Below are 26,373 nucleotides of genomic sequence, written 5' to 3' on the forward strand. Positions count from 1 at the left end.
TCTGGGATTTCATGGAGGTGTCAGATATTGATGTTGAACTCTGCTGGCCTTACTGGAGAGCAGAACTTTCCCCTGTGTAGTTTAGGCTGTCACCGTGTATGTGCAAGGAAAGGGGGCCAACTGAAACACATGAAGACCAATGACCTGCTAAACTGATTTGTTACACAGGGAACAATGGTGCTGTTATGCCAACAGTAGCTCAGAGGTTTTTCTCCATTATCTGACATCCTTTAAAAAGCATTTCAGAGGATAGACTTTGGGGCATGCAGATGGGCTAGCATGAGACAGAAGATACAACACCTAGATCTTTTTCCCAAGTTTGTGGGGTGGTCAAAGTTTTGGGGTGGCAAAGTCCATAGCTACGACATTGTGGAGGCTTTCCTTTTTGTATGTTGTGCCTGAACATTTCTAAAGCTCACCCTCTGTGCAGAGACCGCAGCTGTGTTCTGCTCTGGGTCACTCCAGCCTGTTACAGTCAGACACACCCTGTGCTCTCTCCTGGAGACTTTACTTTGTTCTTTCTTGTTATTCTGCACAAAACCTTTTTTAGATTTAAAGTCTTCCCAAAGCTGGGGTATGTTTGGGCCCATTTCTAATAATATGGATCAAATCCTCTACTGGGGCCTATCCATCTATGTTAGGTATGTCTATGGCATTACCCTGATTTATGTCAGTGGAGGTTCTAGCCCTGTGGCTCTATCCCTATTCACCCCTCTTACTCTCTTCCTGCCATACATCAGCCTGAAGGGCTTTGACTCTTCCTCTCTCTGAGTAGAGCTGGAAATGGGTCTCCCCCACGGCCTCAAAGTACAACCTTGATATGGCAATGTGTTGCACTAGTGACTAGGCAGAGTCCTCTGCATGCATTTGCTTAGCTGATCAACCTTCCTACCTGCTCATCCATGCACTGAGCTGTCCAGCAAAGAGCTGCTGTATTAAACCAATTTTGGGCAATTTAGTTTAAGCTGCAGAGACAGCCAGGGCCAGTTTAATGTATTTAGCATGGTACTCAGAGATGCAACATAATCACATTCAGAACAAAGCAACTTGCTCTCATTTAAGCTCCCTGGCCTTCAGAAAATTAGAGCCAATCACATCTCACACAGATCACCCCAGTCGTCAAGTCATCAATTTCTGTCGGAGCTGGGAAGAAAAGACCAATGGCAAGATGCTGTGAGTTTGCCAGGTGGCTTTGTAAAGATATTTTGTTTGCATGCATTCTAACCAACAACGCCCTGAAAGAGGAACACTCCCTCCTATATAGAAAGAAGTCAGACAAAAAGAGGAAGGAAGCCAGGCTTGGTGTGGAGCCAAGGCCAAGAGCTAAAGAGCACACACGCGTGCATGCGCATGCATGTGTGTGTTACCCATTACAGCACGTATTTGTGACTATGTTGCCCTCCAGTGCCTGGAAGTCTAAACACAGCAACGCTATTTTGAAATAACTAGCTTTATTTCGAAGCAACTTAGTCCATGTCTATACAGCAGGCAGTTATTTTGAAATAATGTCGAAATACTGTCAAGCTGGAGGACATCTTACTCTGACTCTTGTAACCCTCATTGTACGAGGAGTAAGGGAAGTCGGAGGAAGAGTGCTCTGTTTCGAAATAAGTCCTGTGTAGACGCTCCCAATTACAAAATAAGCTATTTTGAAATAAGCTACGCAAGTGATGTAGCTCAACTGACGTAGCTTATTTTGAATTAAGACCTACTGTGTAGACACACCCACAGGCAAACAAACAGCCTCAGTGACACGTCTCCTTCATGGCACTGGGTAAAGCTCTAAGATTTGGAAGCAGAAGGTTCCATGCAGCAGCCGGCCATGAAGTTTGTCCACATGCAGCCACTGACTTGTCACATGCGTCTGGAGTTACAGCCCCTGTTGCTCACCCTGAGGATGTGCTGTGTTGTTAGCATGGAGAAGAGGCTCACTGCTAGGTATCTGGGCACTGGGGAAGCTCTTTAACTCACTACAGTAGCATTTTTTGCTGGGCTTCACGTGGCTTTAACTGCATTCTTTTTAGCACCGCTCCTTGGCAAATACCCAGCTAAATGCATGCAGCAGGCATGAATTGTCAGCCCTGGAGGCAGTAGCCTGGCACCGTTTATGGCTGTGGTGCTGATGCACCATCCCCATTTGCTTGCTGTGGTGCTGGCACTTGATGGTCATTAGGCAGAATGTAAGTCTAAACGCCACGCAGTGATTGCCTTGTGACAGCCAAAGGCGTGTAGCCAGTGTATCTTGATTTCCAGGTGGATATAAATTTGCATTGGTGAGGTGCTCTGCCTGAGGGGAGGGAGCATTCTCAGGAAGAGTGAAACTGATGGTGGAGGTTAATGGGAATTCAACTCATTACTTCATCTTCTAGCATCAGGCAAGATGGGGTAGATAATCCGGAGCCTGGTTCAGTATTCCGTACTAGGGTAAAACCCTCACAGGGCTCCTGCAAAGGCCCTATGTCATTGTAATAAGAGATAGTTTTCTTACAGGCTTGATAAAAGGTGTGCTTATAATCAGAGATATACCTGTCTCCTAGAACTGGAAGGGACCTTGAGAGGTCATTGAGTCTAGTCCCCCTGCCCTCACAGTAGGACTAAGCACTGTCACTGACAGATTTGCCCCAAACTCCTAAATGGCCCACTTAAGGATTGACTTCTCAACCCAGGGTTTAGCTGGCCAAGCCACAAACCATTGAGCTATCCCTTCCCCCCTGAAGGATGAGCTGAAAGTGAATCATGCACGTTTGCTTTGAAACTTTAACCAAACCCAAAAGTTCTGCAGGGAAAGAAATCCTTCCTCAGGGAATGATGGGAAGGGACGGGTCATCACTGCGTAGCGTGAGCAATGACTCAAATATGCCCATCCAATGTTAATTTGCCTGGAGTGAGGCAGAGAGATTGACAAGACTGGAGATTTCAGAAACGAATATAACATTGCACAAAAATTTCATCCTTAAGTTATGAGAAATCATGATCTGTCTACTCCTCTGGCTTCCACTCTGCTGGTGCTTTGTTTTATTCTAACAGGCTTCACATTTCAGCCACTCCAAAGCTTGCTGTGTTGTAAATATGAGTCTTAACGTGAAATAGTGAAACAAAAACAGCATCGTCCCTGTTGGATCTGTCTTTGTAAAATGGGTTGTCACCACAGAGTCACACTAGGTAGCACTTGTAAAGCACGTGGGGCGTGAGAAATACTGCGAATTCTTTGGAATTATCTCAGAAAACCTCTGTCAATCATGTTCAGTAGTAAGGGGGGGGGGCTTTTCAAAAGGATTCAGCTCTCATTCTCCCCCAAGGTAGGTGCTGGGAGGGAGAGATCTTAAAATCTGACCATTTCAGTGAGGTGTCTTGACGTGAGCTGCACTTTACTGAAGAACTGGCCACAGGGGCGGGTCTCACCACATGACTCCGTTTTCAGGAAAACCCCTGTGGCAGGAAGAGGAGAAGGCACTGCACTGATGATAGGCTCCTTAGCCACACAGAGAGACTGGACAGATTATCTCAGATTGAAGAAAGTATTATACCCCTTGTAAAAACACCCGGCTGTTGGACTGGGGAAAAGACCACTGCTTTGCTCCAGGACATCCCAAGGTGCCTATGTTCCTAATAGCCAGATTGAAGGAAGGGGGGAGGGGTGTTTCCCTCTGTGTGAGTTTTTACAGGGATGGTAGCAAATATGAGCCACTTCCTGGAGCCTTTATTGTCTTGTCTGAGAAGGCACTGCTGGATTTGGGCTGTGTGCAGTCCCTGAAATGTATCTATGTCTCTAATGATAAACACTTTGATGGCTAAAGCGGGAAAAGCTCTTCCAGGAAGATTGATGACACATCACTCAGGCTGCCTGCTTGCTTTTTAAAATTTCACTCAGCTTAGACAGTGCCCTGGGCATGTCAGGGTTGGACTGATTTGGGCCAGATTCCCTTCCTGGTTCTTATGCCCTGACAGATGCAGTGCAGCTCCCACCCCTTGGAAGGCAGGAGGGGAAAGTGAGCCACAGAGATGAAGTGGCTGCCCAGCATTGCTCTGTGAGTGTGGGGAGAGCTGGAGGCCCTGTGAGTGTGGGGAGTGTCTCAGCTCTTTGTCTTATCCACACGCTTGCCTTGCCTTCCATTCCCTGCAGTGGCAAAGGCTGAGCCAGTCCTGTTGTCTGACGACAAACAACATGGCACTGAGAGTAAGGCCCTCCTCACCACAGCAGAGCAGGTTTACCTGGGATTAGTGCAGCACGGGGATCTTAGGGCAGCAATAATGGGGTGGTGCTCACTTCTGGACCAACTGTGGGATCTCAGAGTGTGGGCTCCAGACCAAACCTGATCATCTACACAGTAAGTGCCCCACAACCTGAGCCCCAAAAGCCTGAGCCAACTGACCCTGGCCAGCAGGGGGTCTTTTCCTGCAGTGCAGACTTACCAAGATCTAACAGTGGTGGAGGCTCTGTGAATACCTGGCAGAGTCAGCACTGCATGACTGCAGAGAGTGAGCAACTAGTAGCTATAGACGGGTTTGGAGCCATTCATGCTCAGGGCAGGTTAGAGAAGTGACTCTCAACCTTTCCACACCCCTTCAGGAGTCTGATTCGTCTTGGGTACCCCAGATTTCACTTCCAACTCCTTGCCCACAAAATACAGAAGGGTCGAAGCACAGCGGTACTGCAAAATGGCAGACTTTCTCATTTCCCCCGGTAGCGTGCCGATTGGAATATAAATATTGTACTTTACATTTCAGTGTGTAGTACATAGGGCAGTGGAAACAAAGCTTTGCATGAAATGTTAGTTTGTACTGACTGTGCTCATGCTTGTGACCTAACTTGTTATAAAACTAGGCAAATACCTAGCTGAGCTGAACCTAGCGGAGATGATGCATCCACTGGAACAGCAGTTTCCAGGCCACAGTGGCTCTAGGGACTGAAGTACACCGTACTCACTGTGGCTGTTGGGAAAGAAGTGTCCTGCCCCACCTCAGCCAACCAGCATCAGGTAGGAATGGGGTCTCCTCCTGGCTCCAGAAAAGCACTTCCCGGTTCCACACGGCCCTCCCACCACACAGGGAAGCGATCTTCCACAACCGGAGGAGACCAGCCCCTGTTCCATGCTGACTGGCTAAGAGGCGGGGCAGGACACGCCTCTCCCAACAGCCACGGCAGGGGGGGAAATGCTGGGTGGTATTCCCCAGCCCCGGCCCCCAGAGTCACCATGACATGGGCAGTAATGCAGGGATAGGTGAGGGGGGTGGGCCAGGCACTGTGGGCTCTAGGGTCGGGGCTAGTCTGAGTGGCTTTGGAGGCTGAGCTATTAGTGTGGGGCTATGGGAGCAGGGCTGGCACTGGGAAGCTCTGGGGATGGGGCTAATATTGGGGGCTGGCACTGGGAGCAGTTCTTGGGGGTTGGGTGTAGTGGGTCTCTGGAAACAGGAGATTGGTACTGGGGGGTCTGATGGGAGACTCTAAGGGGCAGGGGACTGGCATTGAGGCATTTGGGATGGGGGCTGGCACTACAGGGTTGGGTGCAGGGGAGTCTGGGGTCAGTGGTTGGTGCTGAGGCATAGTGGAGGGGCAGAAGGCTCTAGGGTTAGTGCTGGCACTGGGGGCTCTGGGGTCTGGGCTTTTGGTGGGCCTGTAACATTTTATGTGCATATCTGCATATCCATCATTTGCACAATGAATATGCAAATAAACTATTTCCAGTTCACCAAAAGTTTGTGAATGGCTTTGCTGGTCCCCAATATCAAAATGGTTGGGAAGAAGAGCTGCTGGATAGGAAGAGCTCACTCTCTCTCACTCCAGCTCTGGAGGGAGAGGGCTCTACCTGCATGCTAGCAGGGTACTTTGTACAGACAGAGCAATTCTAGGGGGAAGGCAGGGAGAGCCAGGGGAGCTCAGGCCTGAATAAACCCCAGGCTGAGGCCCAGCAACAGAGGCTGAAGGAGGTAGTAGGGCAGCAGAGGAACAGCCAGGGCAGGAATGGGCAATAGGCGCTTTCCCTCTTGCCATTGATTAAGTTCAGACAGCACTTCGCCTCTGAGGGAAAGGGCTAGATGAAGAACAGCTATGGGTCACTGACGAAAATGCTGGTTTAGGGGTGTTTGGGCTCCCTGGCAAAGGAGGACCCTAGAGTGGGGATGCAGCTTCCAGGTGGTACCCAGGGAAAAGGGCACCATGGTCCGGGAGGGACATGAGGCGGGACATGATGTGGGGGAGAACAAGGGGAAAGATGGGTAATTGCAGGTGAGACACTGGCCAGAAGAGGGTGCTTGGGGGCTAGAGAAGAGCTAATTCCCAGACGGCCCAGCAGGAGGTACCATGGCTGTGTGTTCCAACCTTGCTACAGGGCGGTTACCCCAAAGGGTCTGTAAATAGTGAACTGGTTGTGGTGTCTGAACTCTGCAATGGCAGTCTAACTCTGAGCCCTTTTCTTGCTCTTGGGGCCGATGGGTTTGCTGGGCTCCCTGGGCACCACAGGTAGCTAGCTGGAGACCCAGCCCATGCTGTGTTCATTTGTTAAAGCTGCTAGAGAAGGATGTTAACTTTGGCACAAAGGGAATGCACTCAACACTCTTTGGGTTAGGCTTAATGACTTAATTTTCTGCTGCTGAAGGCTCTGACCCATCTCCTCTGGGGAGATGCCTTCCCTGGGGGCAAACTGACTTCTGTGCAGCCTTCCATGGCTGTGGGTGCTTCCCAGGAGAGCGTATCAAATAGAGCAGCAGCAGCAGTTCTTTGTAGGCAATGCAGAAGCCAAATGCATGTTATAGGCTGAGGAATGGCCAGTTCCATTGGCCTTGAATGGGGACATAACCTGGCATTTGCAAAGGTAGTCAAATTCCAATCCCTTTCAATTTCAGTGTGTTTGGATAGTGCCTGGTGTAATGGGGCCTTGTGCTCTGTCTCTAGGTGAAACCCTGGGATACATCATAATGCCCAACAAAGGCAGCCAGACACCCTTAATTCTGCCCTATTATAGCCCCAGGCCATGACAGTGTTGCCAGCTTTGGTACCTTTTTCACATGTGGCCGGATTTTACCCGGGACTGGTCTGTGATGGGTAGAAGAGCTCCAGCGGCATCACTAATTTCAGACGAGCCTGGGGAAATCCTTCTTTGATGGGCTGTTTCCTTCTTTGATGGAAATCCTTCTTTGATGGAAATCCTTCTTTGATGGGAAATCCTTCATTTGCCTGCATGTGACATCTGAGCTGGAATGGAGAGGGGGAGGGGCTGTAAAGAGTCCCTAGAGCCACAGGGGAGGCAGAGACAGGGCAGGTGGAACAGAATTGATGGGGGCAAATTGATATTTTGGGGGCAGGGCATGATGGGACCTGTGGCCCCTCAGGGTGGGTGGGACAGGGCATCCACCAAAGCCCCCATTTTACTGGCTGCAGAACAGCTTGACACATTGTGCTGGTACTTTGGGACCCTCATCATGAGGCTGTGAGAATGGGTCAGTGCCTGGGACAGGCTTGCTGTCCCGGCAGGCTGGGTCTGGGATAAGGATGATTCCTGGAGGGAGCGTACCAGCCCTGAGCCTATTCTGACATCCCCTGCCCACCACAAGGAGGAGGAATCAATACATCAGTACAACCCTTTTGTACAGGGGGTATGGCGAGGTGAGCCAGTGATGTGATTCTGACAGGACTGGGAGACTGATCTCCTAATGACGGGGAATCTCCAGCCCTCCCCCAAATTTCAACCACCTGCCCCGCTTGCCCACCTTCTTGCAAAGAGGCTGCTGCTGCCAGTTGGCCCTCTTCCGCCCCCTCAAGAGTTGAGAGGAGGCAGAGAGAGCAGCTGGCAGCATTCACACAGAAGGGGGTGGGTGGGGTAAACCTGCTGCAGTGTTTTGTTGATCTTGGGTCTTACTCTGGATTTTTGGATGTTGGGATTGGCCACCGAACTGAACAAATTGAACTGGTTTGTTTTGAACCCAAACAATTTTTTGAACAAAAAAAAAAAAATCCCAAATATTTCATGAGGGTGAAACAAAGCAATATGTGAGTGTTGATAAGAAACTGAAATGTGGTTTGAACAGCAAACAGCTCATCTGAAACGATTTGCAGAATTTGGACTGAATCTGCATCGGTTCCAGGCCTAGACAAAGGAATATTTTTGGGGCTAATTTACAATCTGCTGAAAAGTTTGACAACCTTGCATTCTGATGTCCCATCCCCTCAGGTGGCTAGGGGTGGGGAGCAAGGAATGGTGCAGAAGATAAACAGCCCTTAACGTGAATATTTCAATAATCTGGGGAAGGGACTCTGTGCCATCATGCCAGTTCTCCTGACATCTGCTTCTTTCCCAATGTCATTGCTGGCAGTTTGGGTTCAGATAAAACAAGACCAGATCTGCTTTTTCTCACCAGCATGTTCTTATGCCATCAACTCATGCAACAATTCCCTGATAAGAAAGGGGACACCGTCTGGATCAGTTATTAAATCTGTCCAACTCCACCCAGACCAATTGTTTTGCACAAAGCAGAAAGTTTCTGTAATAAACCAAACACAATGGCACCATCTTGTGATAAGAAACCCACTCTACACTGAGGAGTAAATTCAGGTAAATGAGGCATTTTATTAGATGAAAGATGCAGAAGCCCAAAACAAACAAGATGGTGAAATAAACACAGTTGGTTCAGTCCTGCTTCACATTTGAAATCAGTTTGGACTGTGAACTGTTTAGGGTGGACTCTGGACACTGTTTATACTAGTAAGTTGCACAGTTTTCAGCATTTCAGTAATTAGCCAATAATTAATAATAATGGGAGTTTTAGCCATTGGCTTCAGTGGCATCTAGATCTGACTTAGTGATTTTACATCTTTTGCCTTTCCATCTTGGAAACCTTGTCCTGTCTCAACCTTGAACCCAGTTTTCAGATCCCATGAAAATCCTAAAATAGCCCTGCTGATTGCTGTTGTTATCTGATAACCACTTCCATCCCTGGGACACAACAGCATGACAATTTTTTTTTGTACCAGAAGAGTGAGCAGTCCCTTTAAAAACTCCCAGAAAAAGACCAACATGTGAGGGCTCATCTCCTATCCTTGATTTTTGTTTAAAACTATAAATGGAAAGATCCTGGAATAATTAAATTTAAGGTCCTAAGGGGTATTGAGAGGATGTTAAGCAGTGCAAAGATGCCCAGTTGTTTACTACTGCAACAAGGGAGCTCTTTAAGAGAATGTAATAACACTTGGATGCTAGTTTATTATATTAAATAAACTAAATAGCCATCACATATTGCATCTTATACAAGCACTGAATAATGACGCAATTATAAATGCATGGGCTGTTCTTTTTATTATGCTGGATCTTAGCTAGTAATAAATAAACAGCTAAATCCAACCTATTCCATCTAATTTTCCAGGAAGCAGTCTCTTGAAGTGGATTACTGTTAAATAATTAGGGACAGGCCTGTAAAGTATATGAGCCATACTTGCTCTGTATCTTGGGTCCATGGTTTCTGGTTCAGTGCTCTTTCCCAAAGCCACATCATTCTGGGACTAGTGCCATGAAGTGGCTTGGAGAGGGCGGCTGTAATGTGTGGTGGCTTCCTGCTACAGGCACATACTTGACATGGTGATCGGCTAAGCACCTGCACAGAACACTAGGAACAAAGCTCATGGACTTTGGCTGCAGGGAAAACACAGGCCAGTTCCTAGTGAAGTGAAGGAGCCGCCCTCAGCAAGGGAGAACTGCCGTACACAGGAGCAGATGTAACATATTCTGTCCAGCAGAGGGCAGTATTACAAGCCATAAAGGTCCTGCTGCAGTGTTATCATAGAATCATAGAATAATAGGACTGGAAGGGACCTCAAGAGGTCATCGAGTCCAGCCCCCCGCCCTCAAGGCAGGACCAAGCTCCACCTACACCATCCCTGACAGATGTCTATCTAACCTGTTCTTAAATATCTCCAGAGAGGGAGATTCCACCACCTCCCTTGGCAATTTATTCCAATATTTGACCACCCTGACAGTTAGGAATTTTTTCCTAATGTCCAATCTAAACCTCCCCTGCTGCACTTTAAGCCCATTACTCCTTGTCCTGTCCTCAGAAACCAAGAGGAACAAATTTTCTCCTTCCTCCTTGTGACACCCTTTTAGATATTTGAAAACCGCTATCATGTCCCCCCTTAATCTTCTTTTTTCCAAACTAAACAAGCCCAGTTCATGAAGCCTGGCTTCATAGGTCATGTTCTCTAGACCTTTAATCATTCTTGTCGCTCTTCTCTGTACCCTTTCCAATTTCTCCACATTCCTTCAAGTACAGAAGCAAGGGCATTATAGGTGAAAAGTCTCAGAGGGGTAACCATGTTAGTCTGTCTCTGCAAAAACAACGAACAGTCCTATTGCACCTTAGCGACTTAGGGTATGACTACACGTTAGTTCGAATTAACTTTGATAGGCGCTACACATGCAAACTGCTAGTTCGAACTTAATTCGAACTAGCGGAGCGCTTAATTCGAACTAGGTAAACCTCATTCCACGAGGACTAAGCCTAGTTCGAATTAAGTAGTTCGAATTAAGGGATGTGTAGCCCCTTAATTTGAACTAGTGGGAGGCTAGCCCTCCCCAGCTTGCCCTGGTGGCCACACTGGGCACCACCAGGGAAACTCTTCTGCCCCCCTCCCAGCCCTGGAGCCCTTAAAGGGGCACGGGCTGGCTACGGTGCCCGTGCCAGGTGCAAGCCTGCCAGCACCCAGCCAGCAGACCCTGCACCTGGCACGGCTTGAGCCAGCCACCCACTGTCACCCAGCCCTCCCCCTCTTCCCGGGACCAGGCTGGCGGCTCCCAGGAGTCTGCCCGGGACCGCAAGAGGCGGGCACCCGCCTGGTCTAGTGCAGACATCGTGGACCTCATCCACGACCTCCGCACTAGGCACAGGAAAGTGGCCGTCTAGGGCAGGAGAGCTGCCAGCCTGGCCACCCAGGAGCAGGTGTGCATGAAAATCAGGGTGGTCCACTGAGACCCCCGACCCTGAGTCCTGAGCTTAGAATGGCCGTCCTGGGTCAGACCAAAGGTCCATCTAGCCCAGTAGCCTGTCTGCCAACAGCGGCCAACACTACGTACCCTGGAGGGGATGGACTGAAGACAATGATCAAGCCATTTGTCTCGTTCCATCCATCTCCAGCCTTCCACAAACAGAGGCCAGGGACACCATTTCTACCCCCTGGTTAATAGCACTTCATGGACCCAACCTCCATGACTTTAACTTCTCTTTAAACTCTGTTCTAGTTCTAGCCTTCACAGCCTCCTGCAGCAAGGAGTTCCACAGGTTGACTATTTGCTTTGTGAAGAACAACTTTCTATTGTTAGTTTGAAGCCTGCTACCCATTCATTTCATTTGGTGTCCTCTAGTCCTTTTATTATGGGAACTAATGAAGAACTTTTCTTTATGCACCCTCTCCACACCACTCATGCTTTTATAGACCTCTATCATATCCCCCCTCAGTCTCCTCTTTTCTAAGCTGAGAAGTCCCAGTCTCTTTAGCCTCTCTTCATATGGTATCTGTTCCAAACCCCTGATCATTTTCATTGCCCTCCCCTCTCTCACCCTCTCTCTTCCCCTCTCCCACCTTTTTTTCCCAGTCTCCCCGAGTTTTGTTCAATAAAGAGAGTTTCTATTTTTGAACACACGTGTCCTTTATTTGGTACATCAGGAAGGGGAGCTAGGGAGGGGTAAGTGGAAGGAGGTGAGGGAGGAATGGGGTATGAGCCCCCGATGGGGAGGACTGGGCTGGCTCTGCGGGCTCCTCGGGGTGGAAACTCTCCTGAAGCCCCTTGATTGACCCCCCCTCCGGATGGCAGCCTGCGGCAAATGCAGCCGGGCTGATGGCCGAGTGCTGTGATGTGCTGAGTGTGGGCACTCAGGGCACTCCAAGCCAGGACTGCTTTGCAAGCGGAGAACCCCTGAGAACTGTCTGTCCGGGGTGGGGATCGGGTCCCTTTAAGCACAGCCCTCGGCTAGCCTGAGGCAGCATCTCCACGCTCTAAGTCCTAATCTGATGCCCTGCCGGCACTGCTTCCGGCCAGCCTTAACCTCGGTTCAGGGTCCACTCAATGTGGACATGCTAGTTCGAATTAGCAAAATGCTAATTCGAACTAGTTTTTAAGTCTAGATGCGCTAATTTGAATTAGCTTAGTTTGAATTAACTAATTCGAACTAAGTTAGTTCGAATTAGTGCTGTAGTGTAGACGTACCCTAACAGATTTATTAGGGCAGTGGTTCCCAGCCTGTGGTCTGTGGACTCCTGGTGGTCTGCAACAGTATTATAGGGGGTCCACAGAAAGTTTAAAAGTAAGGATCGGGCTCCCCTCAGGGCTGGAACTTTTCTCTACGTGATTCTCACCTGGAGCTTGCTGTTCACGACCATCTGTCCTCCTGCCACCAGCTGCACTGCCGTTTACGCTCCAGCCCTCTTCCCCCTCCCAGTCCCGCAGTGGGCCTGATCTTTTCTTTTTCTTTTTTTCTCCCCCAGGACTTCATGCCCTGCCAAGGGCAGAGTGCTGAGGCAGGAGATGCCTTTGGCCACGAGAGCCTCCTCGCCTGTATTCTCTGTGGATGGGCAGGAGACAGAGAGGGTGGGAGCTGAGGAAGCAGTGCAGGCCAGGGGACATGTTGGCCGCCGCATTATCAAGGAATGGAATGTTTGAAAACAGCTATATTGTTTGAGGGTTCCATAAAATGTTAATAGATTAAAAAGGAGTCTGTATGCTCAAAAAGGTTGGGAACCACTGCATTAGGGCACAAGGTAAGCTAACGCCTCCTTATTATAGGCAAAGTGAAAGCAAGGCCTATCAATGCAAACATTCATCTGACATGCCTCTGGCTGGAAATAATCGTAGGCTCTCATTATTTGGGGAGAAGCTCTTCTTCATTCTCTCTAGCCAAATTCTGCCTAAGTATAGCCAGGCAGATGGCTCTTCACCAGACAGGCATATTTTATGAATCAAAAGACCCCTCATTTTACACAGGGTTAGTTAGAACACAGATGAATTGCAGATGGCTACCATGGAAGAGGCTTAGCATTAAGCTGGTGTCCAAAGGGTCTGGCAGGGTTTCTCCAAGCTGCTGAATGCTGAAATCACAGCTATCATGGGGAATTATTGATGAAGTTGCGTAAATATCCCAGAGAAACTCCAGTAGGTGGATTGCTATTGGCATTAGCAAAAGGAAGCTCTGCTCAGGACCTGGGAGAATATGTGGTTACCTGGATGGTGTTGCCAGCTTCTGGCAACTTGCTTGGCCCTGGCTGGATTCCCAGCTGTGGCATGGACAGAATTTGGTACACTAAATGAAGGTCACAAGCAGAATGAGAGGAATAGGGAATACTTCTCTGCACTTGTATAGGATCCAGCCATCATTTGAGGATCTCTCTTTGCTTTGCAAACATGAATTAATTCAATATTCACTGAACCCTTCTGGTGCTGGCATTCTAACCTCATTTTTCAATTAAAGAAACTGAGGCCCAGTTCAGCTTTGCTTCACCAAGCTGCCAGCAGCAAGACGGTCACAACTTATTTGCATATGTTGAAGTTGATTGCAGCTGCCTTCATCTTTAACATGGTTTGTCGTTATTAGGAACTGAACTGCAAAGGAACAAAGAGCCCGTTTCTATGGAAATGTCCTTAGAAACAACAAATGAGGGAAGAGAAACACAGGAGATATGTTAATGAGACAGAGGCAGAGATGTTTCTATGTAATTTACAATATTTCCGTGTGACATCTATGTAGTTTAGTGGGCTAGCCCTCTCCAAATCATCACCACTTCCTTGATCTTTACTCTCTTGATACTGGAAAGGCAATGGGCTAGCTCCTGCAGATGGGCATAACTCCACTGAAGTCAATGGGGTTATTCCACTTTATGTCTGATAAGGATTTGGCTCACACATAACTTCCAAGACTTTTGGATCGAGAAAGACCATAGTAAACCAGGGGATTATCTCTGTAGGTTGGAACCAAGGTTCAGGTTTATCTTTTCCATCCATGCAGGGAATACATTTTTCTATGTGCACCGAGGCATGGGCAGACATGCACCACCAGTAGAAACAAAAACTTAGCTGTGGGTGCTCTGCTAATCACCTGGGCAGCATTTGAATCTTTCCCAAGCAGCCATTCAAGTGCACAGCTCACAGGGAATATTGGTTGCAGGCTTTCTGCATTAAAGCTGCAGGCTGTCACCAGGGGCACCATAATTCAGCGATGTCATGCTAAACACAGCAAGCTTGACCCTAATTTCACTTATCTCTGGCCCTACCTCCACAGGGCATGTCTACACAGCAGGGCAAAAGTCAAATTAAGTTACGTTACTTCAGGTACGTCAATTGTGTAGCTGAAGTCTAAATAGCTTAGTTTGGCTTTTGGCACTGTCTACACAGCAGGAAGGTGAAGGAACAACACTCTTCCTCTGACTTTCCTTATTCCTTGTGAAATGGGGGTGACCATGAGTCAAAGTAGGAAGTCCTCCAGTTTGACATTATTTTAAATAATGGCTTGCTGTGCAGACGCACACTATATTATTTTGAAATAAAAACAGTTATTCCGATATAATGCTGCTGTATAGACATAGCCTCAGTTACCGGCATAAGTGAGCAAAAGGGCCAGGCCTCCAGTGTACTTGTGAGTGCATATATAAAGTCATGGGGACACTGTGACAAAGGTGTCAATGCATACAACACAAACAGTCAAATTGTGATGCACAGTGAGTGGTTCATGAGAGGTTTGTAGGCTGGACCAATGATGATGATATACACCCACTGGATCATTCTGGATAGCTGGGGTCAGCCCCAGGGTAGCTGGGTCCACATTTGTGCTAATTTTGCCCCTCTTACTAAAAAGCAAAGGCCAGCTGGTTCGGAGGCTAGCCTAGGAAACCTCCATATGGGGTACGTCTACACATCATAGTTATTTTGGAATAACAAAGTGTGCATCTACACACAAGCAGTTATTTCACCAAAATGTTGAAATAATGTCCAGCCGGAGGACTGCTTACTCCGACTCCTGTAACTCTCATTGCACGAGGAGTGAGGGAGGTCAGAGGAAGAGTGCTTTATTTCAAAATAAGTGCTGTGCAGATGTGCCCAAATTTGAAATAAACTATTTCAACTTAAGCTATGCAATAAGTGCAGCTCAAGATGTATAGCTTATTTTGAGTTTAGCCCTGCTGTGTAGACATACCCCATCTGATTCCCTGCCACAGACTCCCTTTGTGCAGAGTCACTTAGGCCCAGTTCTGTAAAGGTATTGAGTGCCTAATTCCCCTTGACATCAGTTGAAGTGCCTATCTGCCTTCAGAGACTGGGGCCTTAGCTTCTGGGCCTCACTTCTGTGCATAGCCTAGGGGATAATAGTATGGATCTGGCCCTGGTATTATTAAGCACAGGGAGGGCTAATAGGGTTACCAGCTGGCTGGTGTTTGACTGGCCTGGTTTGTTTATGGATTTGCCAGTTGCCAGAAAAAAATATTGTAATCTGCCCGGTATTTTTACATGGGTAGAAAGATTTGCAGTATTCTCCCAGTACAGTGCGGTAGCGAAGGAGGAAAGTTTTGTGGCCAGCTAAGGATGCTGCAGTGTCCCCAGCCCTCATTTGATGCTCTGGGTCTCATGTTTACACATTATGGCCCTGGGGGGGGGGGGGGGGGGGGGGTTGCAGAGCTGCCTACTGGTTGGGAGGCTTCCTTGGGGAGGTTACTGGGGTGACCCCTGGGCGCCAGGTGGAAGCAGACTCAGAGCTCTGGGCTGCTCTGAGGGGGAGGGGGTGTCCCTGGTTTGGTGTCCCCCCCCCCCCCCCCCCGCAGAGCCCGGCGCCTGGGCTCTGCAGCGCATGGGCAGTGCGCGCTGGGAGGGTGGGACCACGCAATGGGTGTTTTAGGGGCTGGGAGGGGGCAGACAGACGCGGCTGCAGGACGCGCCCCGCAGGCTGCGGAGAGCCCAGCCCGACTCCGCACCTCCCCGCCCGCCGGTCCCAGGCAGTGGGCGGCGTCGCTGGCCCAGCCCAGCCCGGCTGCTGCCCGGCTCCCTCCCGCGGGCTGCTGCAGAGGCGCAGACGCCCGGCGGAGGAGCAGCACGATGGCCGCGGCTCCGGCGGGTAGGACGGGGCGCCCTGTCGGGGGGATCCGGGCGGCGTGGCCGGGCGGCGCCGGGGCCACTAACGCGCCTCTCCCCCTTCTCCCCACAGAGGCGGAGACCCGGCAGAGGCTGCTGCGCACCGTCAAGAAGGAGGTGGGTGCGGGGGGGCGCCAGATATGCCGGGGGAGGGGAGTGGAGGATGCGCCAGAGGTCTGTGCACATCTGGATCAGCCAGTGCCTGGGTTTGGGGGAGGCACCGTATGTTTTTTTGGAGGCATTACATGTAGCTGCACATCTGGATTAGCCAGTGCCTGGATTTGAGGGAGGCACCGTTTGTTTTTTGGGGGGTATCACATGTAGCTGCACATCTGGATTAGCCAGTGCCTGTATTTGAGGGAGGCACCGTTTGTTTTTTGGGGGGTATCACATGTAGCTGCACATCTGGATTAGCCAGTGCCTGTATTTGAGGGAGGCACCGTTTGTTTTTTGGGGGGTATCACATGTAGCTGCACATCTGGATTAGCCAGTGCCTGGATTTGAGGGAGGCACCGTTTGTTTTTTGGGGGGTATCACATGTAGCTGCACATCTGGATTAGCCAGTGCCTGTATTTGAGGGAGGCACCGTTTGTTTTTTGGGGGGTATCACATGTAGCTGCACATCTGGATTAGCCAGTGCCTGGATTTGGGGGAGGCACCTGACGGTTTTTGAGGAGTACCACAGTCAGCTGCATAGCTGAATTAATTGGTGCCTAAGGTTTGAGGGGTAAGCTCCTGACGGTTTTGGGGTTACCACAGGTGGCTGCATATCAGGAGCCTGAGGTATGGGTGAAGACTAAAGAATGCTCCAGATGTTGTTCCGGAGCATGAAGGGGTCAGTGCACCTGGTTGCCTATGGAATGGCTCTTATTGGTTGGAGGGATAGGGCTATATCTCTTCCCCTCCCATCATGTTCATTTTGTTTGTGATTGCTGCAAGGTTGTGAGTCCTGATGGCTCTGTTCTGAACAGCCCCGTCTCCTATTTGGCCCTCTCAGCCAATGGGGATCTAGTGATTTGCGGTGTTGCAGGGCTGGGGTTCATCTGAGATGCAGAGTTGTTTTGATAAGCAAATCTTTCCTTTCCCCCTATCTCCAGATTGAAGTGCTGGGATCTCTGCTTGTATCTGTTGCAACCATTGCCAATAACTGTCCCTTGCTCCCAGCAGGCTAGGTCACCAGGGCCCTGAGCCAGCAAAGGTTGTGTAATCACTAGCAGCAGTTAGGAGTGATTTAGTTGGACAGTCAAAAATTCTCATCCGTTTGCACCTTCTAAAGGAGAGATTGGCTTGAATCCTGGGTGACTGCATGAGCAAGGTCCCCATCACCTCTCTGGGAGGTGAATTGCTGGCCACGTCCCTTCCCTGCATGGAAAGAATTCAGCAGAGTGAGGGGGAGAGCCGGTTTGCTTGCTTCCTGAGGGGCTTCAGCAGGGGAAGTCAGCATCAAGCTCACAGCCACTGGGTTGCTTATTGGCATGGCTGTCCCTGCTGGTACATGCACAGGTCTCGGGTTTTCTAACATGACTCTGTGAGTAAGTAGTTCGGAACGTGAACACCTCATTTTGGGTGCTGAAAAGAGGCACATGAAGCCTGACTGTTTATGTCATTTTGAAAAGTGACTGCTTGGTCACTGGCTCCTGTTCCCGAGGGGGTTTTATTGGCTGCATTGACACAAAAGAGCTTAGTATTGGCAGGGATAGACTTTCCCTGAAGGACTCTCGGGCTTGATTTTTATAGCTGTCTACAGGTAATGGAGGAGCAGCAGGGCCCAGTGATTAGTGGAAGCCTGGGCTCTTGGGTCCTCATTCTAGCAGGTCCTCTGATCTGCCATGTGACCTTGGCAGAGTCACCTCAGCTCTCTCTGTGTCTCAGGGATGCTATGAGGTTTGTTAACTGCTATTAGATCTTCAGAGTCAGGGGCCTGTACAGATATGAAGGGTTGTTTCCATTTATAAATCCTTTAGGGTATTGGCATTGCTTGTACCATGTTAGTATCTAGGAGCCCAGTTGTGAATCAGAACCCCACTGTATTAGCCATGGTACAGACAGAATAAAGAGACAGCCCCTATCCCAAAGAGCTCCCAGTCTCAGTGCTGTAACCATTAAAGGCTATGCTTTGATAACACACAGCTACATTCTCCTTGGGTTGATTGGGGAGAGAGCTGTGTTAGCAGCCGTCCTGGAGGTGTACTGCCTGGAGGTGCTTTGCTAGATTGCCCCTTGTCTCGTTTTGCCTCTCCCAAGTGAGAGCATCCCAAGGAAAGCATACACTTTGTCTATAGTGGAATTGCAGACATGAGTCGTTTGTGTGAGCAGAGCCTGGGAACTTAGCACCCAGGTTCAGCTGTCTTGATCCTTTATTTTTCCCTCTTTTCAGGGTTTTAGTCAGCTCCTTTGAGAAAACTCATGGGAGGGATGTGAAAGGTTAACTGGTAAGCATCACCCTTAATGGAACCCCTCCAGTCTTCCCTTTAATTGGTTAACTGGTTAAACATCACGTTTTTACATCCCTAATTCAAAGGCCCAATATTTACTCTGCTTAAAAAAGAAGGCAAAGCAGCATCTTTTGGGGTGATAGGATTCTGGGCTTAACCCAAGTCCCAGGTCACCTTCACCCCTTGCCTCCTCGCCAGAAACGGTGCTTTAGTGATCATTTTAACAGTTGTTTTGGCTCCATCTAATCAGGGAAGTGCAGCCCGCGGGAGCCCCCTCGTTCTTTGGAACCCGCAAGTGGAATGTATATTGCACAGATTGTGCGTGGACCCTTTCTCTTCTATTTTGACAGTGTGGGACTTGCAAAGAGGAGCAGAATTATTGGTATTTATATTACCATATAAGTGTGGTATGTCACTGTGGGTCCATACTCATATCTCGCAGAATCAAATAAAGAAAGCCAACCAAAAATCCAGCATAGCAGAGTATAGTAATGGATGTAACTATATTCAATGCCAGCTTGAATGCGGGGTCTATGTTGTCTTCAGTGTTTCTGGCTGATTGCTGGGTTGCTGAGCATTGCAGGTGGTGTGCATTTGCACGCTTGGCCCTTCTAACATTGGAGGTACAGAGTCCTTTGTCCGGTGTTGTGTAAATATATGGTTTTGCTGCTGGTTGCTGACAATGCTGATACCCCCCACCCCAGCAGAGCAGAACAGCACAGTGTTTGTCCCAGTGGCAGGAATGACTCTAATTTTTAATCATAGAATCCTAGGGCTGGCAGAGAGCTTAGGAGGTTATCAAGTACAGCCCCCTGCCCAAAGCAGGACCAACCCCAGCTATAACATCCTAGCCAGGGCTTTGTCAAGCTAGGACTTAAAAATCTCTAGGGATAGAGAGTCCACTCCCTCCCTAGGTAACCCATTCCAGTGCTTCCCCACCCTCCTAGGGAAATAGTTTTTCCTAATATCCAGCCTAGACCTCCCCCAGTACAACTTGTTCCTGTCTTCTGCCTGACTGCTTCCTTTGTATAAGTTAGCAGCATGTCAAAATGTTTCAGAATCCTGACTGCAGCTCTTCTGTGTTGCTCACAAGAAGGGCATGCATGTGCACGTCAGTGCTGTGTGAGTGCCCACAACATGGGACAGCTCGGGGGCTTAAGTTCAGGCCTGAATGGCTTTATGGTCTCCCTTTTAAGACATCCATACAGTCTGTTTAGTTTAAGAGCTTCTACTGTCCCAGTCTTGTGCTGCCAACTTGTGCCTCGGACAGAGCACACTATGTCATGTATAACTGCAACACTCGTGCAGCTCCTCTCACTTTGAAATATTTCCCCAGGGTGGATAAGCATTCTGAGCCCCCTTTTTCAGAGATGAGGAAGTGATTATTCTGGGAGTGAGTGGCACTGCCAAGAACAGAATTGAGGTCTCTGGATTTCCTGCCTTGTCTAGTCACTTTATCAACTAAACATCCTGCATTTTTAACAAAGTTTGAAAAATTGAAAAAATTATTTCCAGGAAAATGGACAAACGCAGTTGAGCAGCCAAACAACAAACCAACCAGTTTGTGCCCTTACCCACACGTACGCTTGTTGCGACAAGCATGATGGAAAGAAACTTCTCGTTGCCCTGACAATTGCTATTAAACTGGAAGAAGGGTATGACATTTAACAGTTCTTCTGTAACCCCTCCTGAACTGAGATTAATAGAAAGGGTGAACACAGAACGAGAAGGCAAACTCTCATGGCAGGCAGGTGATAGCAAAGAAGATGAGTAATATTTGATAACACAGGTTCGAACAATGGGCATGATCTTCAGGTCTGGAAATCTGTTCTGCATTGGTTCTGATCCTGCCCTCATCATGGTAGCACAGTTGTGTAGTTCATTCTCTCCCCAGGGAGGGGCGTTGTTTTTTGTTTTTTTAAATGTGCACATAGCTCTGAGTGTGCTAGAGAAGACAGGTTGAAGAAATGTGCCCTGCACGTGGGGTAGATGACAGTAAGGTTTGTGATAGGGATGTAATAGTATATTGATTAACCGTTTAACCGATAAGCAAAAGCTTATAGATTAATGCTATTGACTACACACATTTCCTTCTCTCTCCTCCCTACCAGTACATTTTTTAGTGCTCAGTCCTGGCTTGCAATGGGTCTGGGACCTACCCCTGCTGTGTCTCTGCATTTGAAGTGTATTAGGAGCTGGGCAGGCCAGCAGCTTGGCTCAGTCCTGGCTCACACTGGGTCAGGGACCTACTCCCATTTCAGCTCTGCATTTCAAGTATATTAAGAGCTGGGCAGGTAGGCAGTTCAGCTCAGTTCTGGCTTGCACTGGGTCCGGGAGCTCAGACCGCCCCCAGACAGAGACCTCTGCCACCCTGCGCTGCTGCCTTTTTCTCAGCACAAGACAACAGGCAGCTGATCTGCGAGGGGAGCTGGTTTTTAAACTGGCTCCCCTTGCGGACTAGCTCCCATCTGGCACCACATGCTGCTGCCTCTGATACAGTGGCTGCCGGCCCTGCCCCCGGGGACTACAGAATAGTCGACTAACCAATAAAATTTCATGAGGTTACTCAACTATTCAGTTAACCAATATTTAACATCCCTAGTTTGTGATGGTCTTTAGTTTCTGGGGGAGTGTGTTCCACAGTCTGGGATTAGCACTTTATTCAGTGCCATTCTGTTGCACAGATGAGCAGCCATGTGATGCAACATTTCAGTGGGTCCAGGTAAAATCAGCCAAAGATGAAGTCTGTATCAAAGGAGACATGAAGAGGAGGTGGGGGGGGGGGGGGAAAGAGGAAGGACACGGTGGCCAAGTGAAATAGCTCTAGTCATCCCATCTGGGGTGCATGAATGTCAGCCTATGGCACAGACTAATATTTGCTTTTTGTTTAATAGGCCTCAAGCTGAGTGCATTATTGTAATAGCCTTTTTCAGTGTCATCTGTGCAAGAGATATAGAAACCCTGCAGAATTTCCCAACATTCACCTATACTGGATTGCAAAACATTTGCTTTTTTCTTTTATTTTCAATGCTTTGCATGGGATTTTCTGGCAGGACCTGAGCATTGAGTGCAGCATCCAAATATATAGTTTCTCTTTACTCAGGTCACTGTGCTGTTGGCAAAGGCTTGAGGGAGGTGAAGGCATTAGATGGCTGGACCTACTGCCGTTGACGTCAATGGAGGCTTGTCTCTAAGATCCAGATTCAGCAAGATGCAGTCTGGCCTTGCTGAGCTCAGGAGCTGCATTTCTCTTCCCACTGTTTTTGTCCATTAGAAGTCAGAAAAGCATCTGAGAAAATAGGGGTCTCTGGGCTATGCAGCTAATTATTTAGTGATGTTCCTGATCATTAAAACAGGTGGCTCCTAGGCATATTTGTTTGGTGCAGCATTGCCCTCTCTTCTGCTGCTCATTGGATCTGCTTCATATTTTTTAACCCGATTTTTCCTGTCTGAATTGAATGCTCTTTTTGGGGTCAAGCCAGAAGACTAGGGCTCACATTGGGTCAGGATAGCAGCACTGCAGGAATTTCCTCTCTTTGTTGCACCCCTAAGACTTCCTTGCTCATTTTTGCAGATATGGAGGCAAATACGAATTTTGTATATAGAACTCTGCAAATGTGCAGATACCTGCAGGTATCCACATCTGCGGAGGTCAATGTAGATATCGTGATTCATTTTTGCAAATACAGATGTGGATAAAAATTTTTATCCATTCACAGCTGTCCTTAGTTCTTTACCTCCCCATACTTTGTGCTGTCATTTACACTAGTGCAAAAGGTAAAGATAGCAGATCAAAATGGCTGCATTTTACATTCACTATGCTCTGTTAAAACGTGAAAGGCACATGAGAGGCAGGGGAGCTGGAACTGCGGCAGGTGCTGCAGCAGCACTCCTTGGCTTGGAGTGGTAATAACAACCAACTACATGGTTTCCAGTCCCCACACTATAAAAATTGGCCCAGAACCTCTGGAGTCAAGCCCACAGTGTGCTTAGAAGGAGCTAATTACATGAACAGCCGTCATGCATGAAATAAATGCCTGAAACAGGAAAATCAGCTCTCTAATTATTCTATTTATTCATCTGTTGAGACTGCTTTTTTCACTTGCCACTCAGCAAATAGACATTTTTAAATGTTTTATCAATAAACAGTTGGTTTCCCTGTACTGTACACTGTACTGCCTCGCCTTAGATTTTTTTCTTTAATTATTGATTGGTCACATCCTAGTGCATTAACAATGCTTTATAGTTTTTATCTATTAGATGAGCTCTTTTGCTTCTTTTATAGCTTGAATGAGTTCTGCTGAAGGTTTTATGTAATACCATTCTGGGCTAGATGGCCAAAAATCAATCACTCATCCTCCCACCTCCTACGTTTATTTCTTTGCTACACAAGCCTTGTTGTTGAGTTGGCAGCTAAGTTATGCAAAATTGTCAGCAATATCAATGTTTGCACAGCTTGTGTCTGCATTCTTGGGCTGTGTCCACCAGTCCTCCTGAAATACTGGCTTACTGGAGCCAATGCAAACTCACTTATTTCTGGATTGTTAGCAAATTGTTCATTGTCTTTTAAAATTATCGGGCTTTCAAGCAGAATCAGTTTTTGAGAATTAACTATTGTCAAGACAGTAACAAACGGTGATTCAGCTGTAAGAACTGCTCAGATCTAACCAACATGAGACTGAAATGCTGTCAGTTTATAATGAAAGCTACTAATTATAAAGGAAGATTTGGATGTCTGCGCTGATCTCTGCTGAAAACAGTATTTCTAATCACTAGGGAGCCATTTTCTGACTGGCTGATGATGAAATCACTTGCTTACAGCCGCTTTCTCAGATTCCAGCAAACCTTACCTGGGGGAGCTTTCATATCATACCCAATTTTCTTGCTTCCTCCTTTTCCATGTTCCCTTTGATAGCACTTCCGGAAGATCTCTGCTTCAATTAAGACTTCCTCTTCCCCTCCCAGTCCAGCCTTGATTTGAGGCCGCCATGAAGTCATCCTCTTGTGCTAGTGGCATCAGTCGGTTGCCATGGAAATGCCTGCCTTGTCACAAACTCAGCATTATGGCTTCAAAGCAAGACAGGCTGGGAAGAGCGCACTTGCAAACAGCATCCATGTTTGGCAAATGTGGCACTGGTGAGACAACAAAATCAAAACAAACATCAGCGTAACATTCATGTTCTTTATTTCCTGGCTGCCAGTTGCATGGTGCAGGCTGTGCTGTGACTGGGCTGCAGCTGAAGGATCACGCCTTCGAAAGTCAAGAAATTACCAGAGTGAAGCATCTTTCACATGTTCACCAACACCACCAATATCCGTGTCTGCAAGTTTGCACGGAATGAGGAAAACAGGCACAGATCCTACTACACATGTGCATAGTGCACAAATTAAATGTTTGCAAGTAGAAACCACAGGACAAGTTCAAGACAGGGTGAGCAGAGGGCACAGAACCACTAGGTGATCAGGAGTTAGGAAATGCCAGAGTCTCACAGGTAGTCCAGACCTGGTGTAAATGAGCGGGTTTGTACCTGGTTTCCTCAAGATTTGAACTACCTGTGAGACTCTGGCATTTCCTGACTCCTGGTCACTTGGTGGTTCTGTGTTGGCTGCTCACCCCATCTTCATGTTGCATGAACATCAACCTTTGCATTTAGTTTGTATGTGTTTGTAAAAGAAAAATGAGAGGCAGCTATCAGTGAATTGCCCCATTGAACATTGTGATATATATAGACATAACATATTTCCCAAATGAAAACTAACTAGCGATATGGCCAGGTCATGTGGAATACTTGTTGGCCGGCATAAAGATCTGCAAATCTCTTGCATGGTCTATGTGGAAGGGTTGACACTGAGGCAACAGTAAGGTGGGCAGAGGAAGGAAAAAGGGCACAAAACAATCAAGCTCTGAAGAGTCAGGAAATTCCAGAGTCGTATAGACTGGCTCAGTCTGGAGTAATCCTGTACAAACCCATGGACAGCAATGGGGTTTATATGGCAGATGATGGAGGTGTTATGCTGTAGTTAATAAGTGGCTATAAACTATTAAACAACATGTCCAGAAAACCCAAAGGTTGAGTCAAAGGGTTGAAATTAGCGGTTCATTGACTACAGCAATATCCAGCTGCTGAACATCTCTCAGTGGAAATGTGGTTAAACAGTTGGATGCTGTGAGTGCAGTGCAAGCGTGGGTCTCTGCCCATGGAGGTAGATGGAAGTCACCCTTCCCACTGGAAACTCCAGAGCCCTGGTAATGGCTGGGTTCGTTGGTGTAACTACATTGAAATCTGTAGGCAGGATTCTCTGCTGGAAAAGTGTCTTTAATGGAGTCGTGCCTAGCAATGAATCTGGGCCTACAGCATTAACAGTGGTCAGTGAGAAGAAAATTAGACCCTTTTTCTGGGTAAATGATGGGGCCTACGCTGGTGTGATTCACTCCAGCCCCTGGGCAGGCCTCGAAGATCCATTGCCTCTCTGGCGCTGGAGGCCAGCATATGCTTGGCTCACTGAGGCTACATTATGATGCTCCTCTGATTTGAAGCATTTCTTGGATCAGTTCGCTTGGACAATTATTTTTAAAAGCAAAATTGTAAATAGCCCATCAGGAGACCATCTACAGCAGGGCTTGAGGCAGGGGGTTATTTGATTAGATAAACAAAGCCTTTTCAAGGTATTTTAGGTTTTTCTGTGTTGCCAGTTCTTGGGATTTTACTATGAAGTCCTTACTCCATGAGTCATGTGATTGACATTCTCATGTAATTTCCTTTTTTTTAAATGGAAGTTTCCCAGCCTTTATGGTGGGGAAGAAAAGCCAGAAAACCTGAACCCTGAAGTCATATAAAAAGAATGAAACACTTTTAATAATAATAAAAAAATCCCTCATTATTTTCTGGGTCGTACTCAGAGTTTTTTGATTGCTTGGCAGTGCTGTTTTCTCTCTTTACATTTGGTCGCCAGTGCTTCTCTTTCAAAGAAATTTTAAGCTTTCTTGTCACTGGAGCAAGAGAGAAATTACTAACAGCAATGACTGTTCCCACTGATGTAGCTGCTCTGGCTAACCCAGAATATTTATTCTGCTTCTATTAATATGTTCCTGGGCTGGCTGTTTGAGTACTCCTGTATCAGTGAAGCATACTTTTCAATGTGTCATTGAGGATCCTGGAATTGCAGGCAGCATATGGAAGGATTTATTTGTTTATTAAATATAATGTGGAAAGGATGGGCCAAAGTCCAGTGTCTCTGAGGTAAATCTGGAGTAACAGCTCTCACTTCAGTAGTTTTGCGTGAATGCAACTGAAAGTAAAATTTCAGTAGGATTTGCACCTATCCATGTTTGTTTATTTATTAAATGACAGATCTGCTTTTGCCTGTGTGTGAGCCTGGGAACTATCCACCCGGTGCACACTTCAGACCAGGCTAAGGCAGTAGCAGCCAACAACTTCTTAGCTCGGGAGAGGCAATATGTGAACATTATGCAAAAAGGACCAGAGTCTTGGCTTGGTTTCAGTGGGGCTATGCTGATTTTTTCCAGCTGAGAATCTGGTTTTGTGGATTACAGCTCTCACCTATACCAGTCCAAATCACCTTAATGAGTCATGCTTACCGGTTCTGGTTAACTGTCAACTAGGAGCTGCTTTGCACTACTAGGGATGTAAGCAACTAGTCGAGTAGTTGACTACCTGATAAACCTAGGCTAGCTGGGATTAGGGATGTTAAATTTAGATTAATCGGCTAATCGATAAGTGCGCCACTCCAGGGTTGTTGCTACACTTCAAAGGCAAAAGTGTTGCAGGGAGCACAGGGCCAGCGTTCAGAACTGGCTCACGCCGGTTCCCCTGCTATGG

The 26,373-nt window shown here is 47.7% G+C and overlaps 2 protein-coding genes across 7 annotated transcripts in view; one reads left to right on the forward strand and one right to left on the reverse strand.

Annotated features, from left to right (window-relative positions):
* The window catches only part of LOC102443842 (sodium-dependent serotonin transporter-like), a 49,152-nt gene extending 25,675 nt beyond the window's left edge, over positions 1-23,477 (reverse strand). The window contains exons 1-2 of the mRNA XM_075897753.1: positions 23,383-23,477; positions 6,997-7,187 (exon numbers count right to left, since the gene is read on the reverse strand). The gene's annotated coding sequence lies outside the window, so the exon portion shown is untranslated. The remainder of the gene's footprint in view (positions 1-6,996; positions 7,188-23,382) is intronic.
* Positions 15,889-26,373, forward strand: part of SGSM1 (small G protein signaling modulator 1) — a 95,686-nt gene continuing 85,201 nt past the window's right edge. For all 6 annotated transcript variants that reach the window (XM_075898859.1, XM_075898863.1, XM_075898860.1 and 3 more), the window contains exons 1-2: positions 15,889-16,080; positions 16,171-16,214. In XM_075898859.1, the coding sequence (XP_075754974.1) occupies positions 16,062-16,080; positions 16,171-16,214 (63 nt within the window). In that variant the 5' untranslated portion in view covers positions 15,889-16,061. The remainder of the gene's footprint in view (positions 16,081-16,170; positions 16,215-26,373) is intronic.

This window comes from Pelodiscus sinensis, chromosome 15, assembly GCF_049634645.1.
Source record: "Pelodiscus sinensis isolate JC-2024 chromosome 15, ASM4963464v1, whole genome shotgun sequence".
Taxonomy (NCBI): Eukaryota; Metazoa; Chordata; order Testudines; family Trionychidae; genus Pelodiscus; species Pelodiscus sinensis.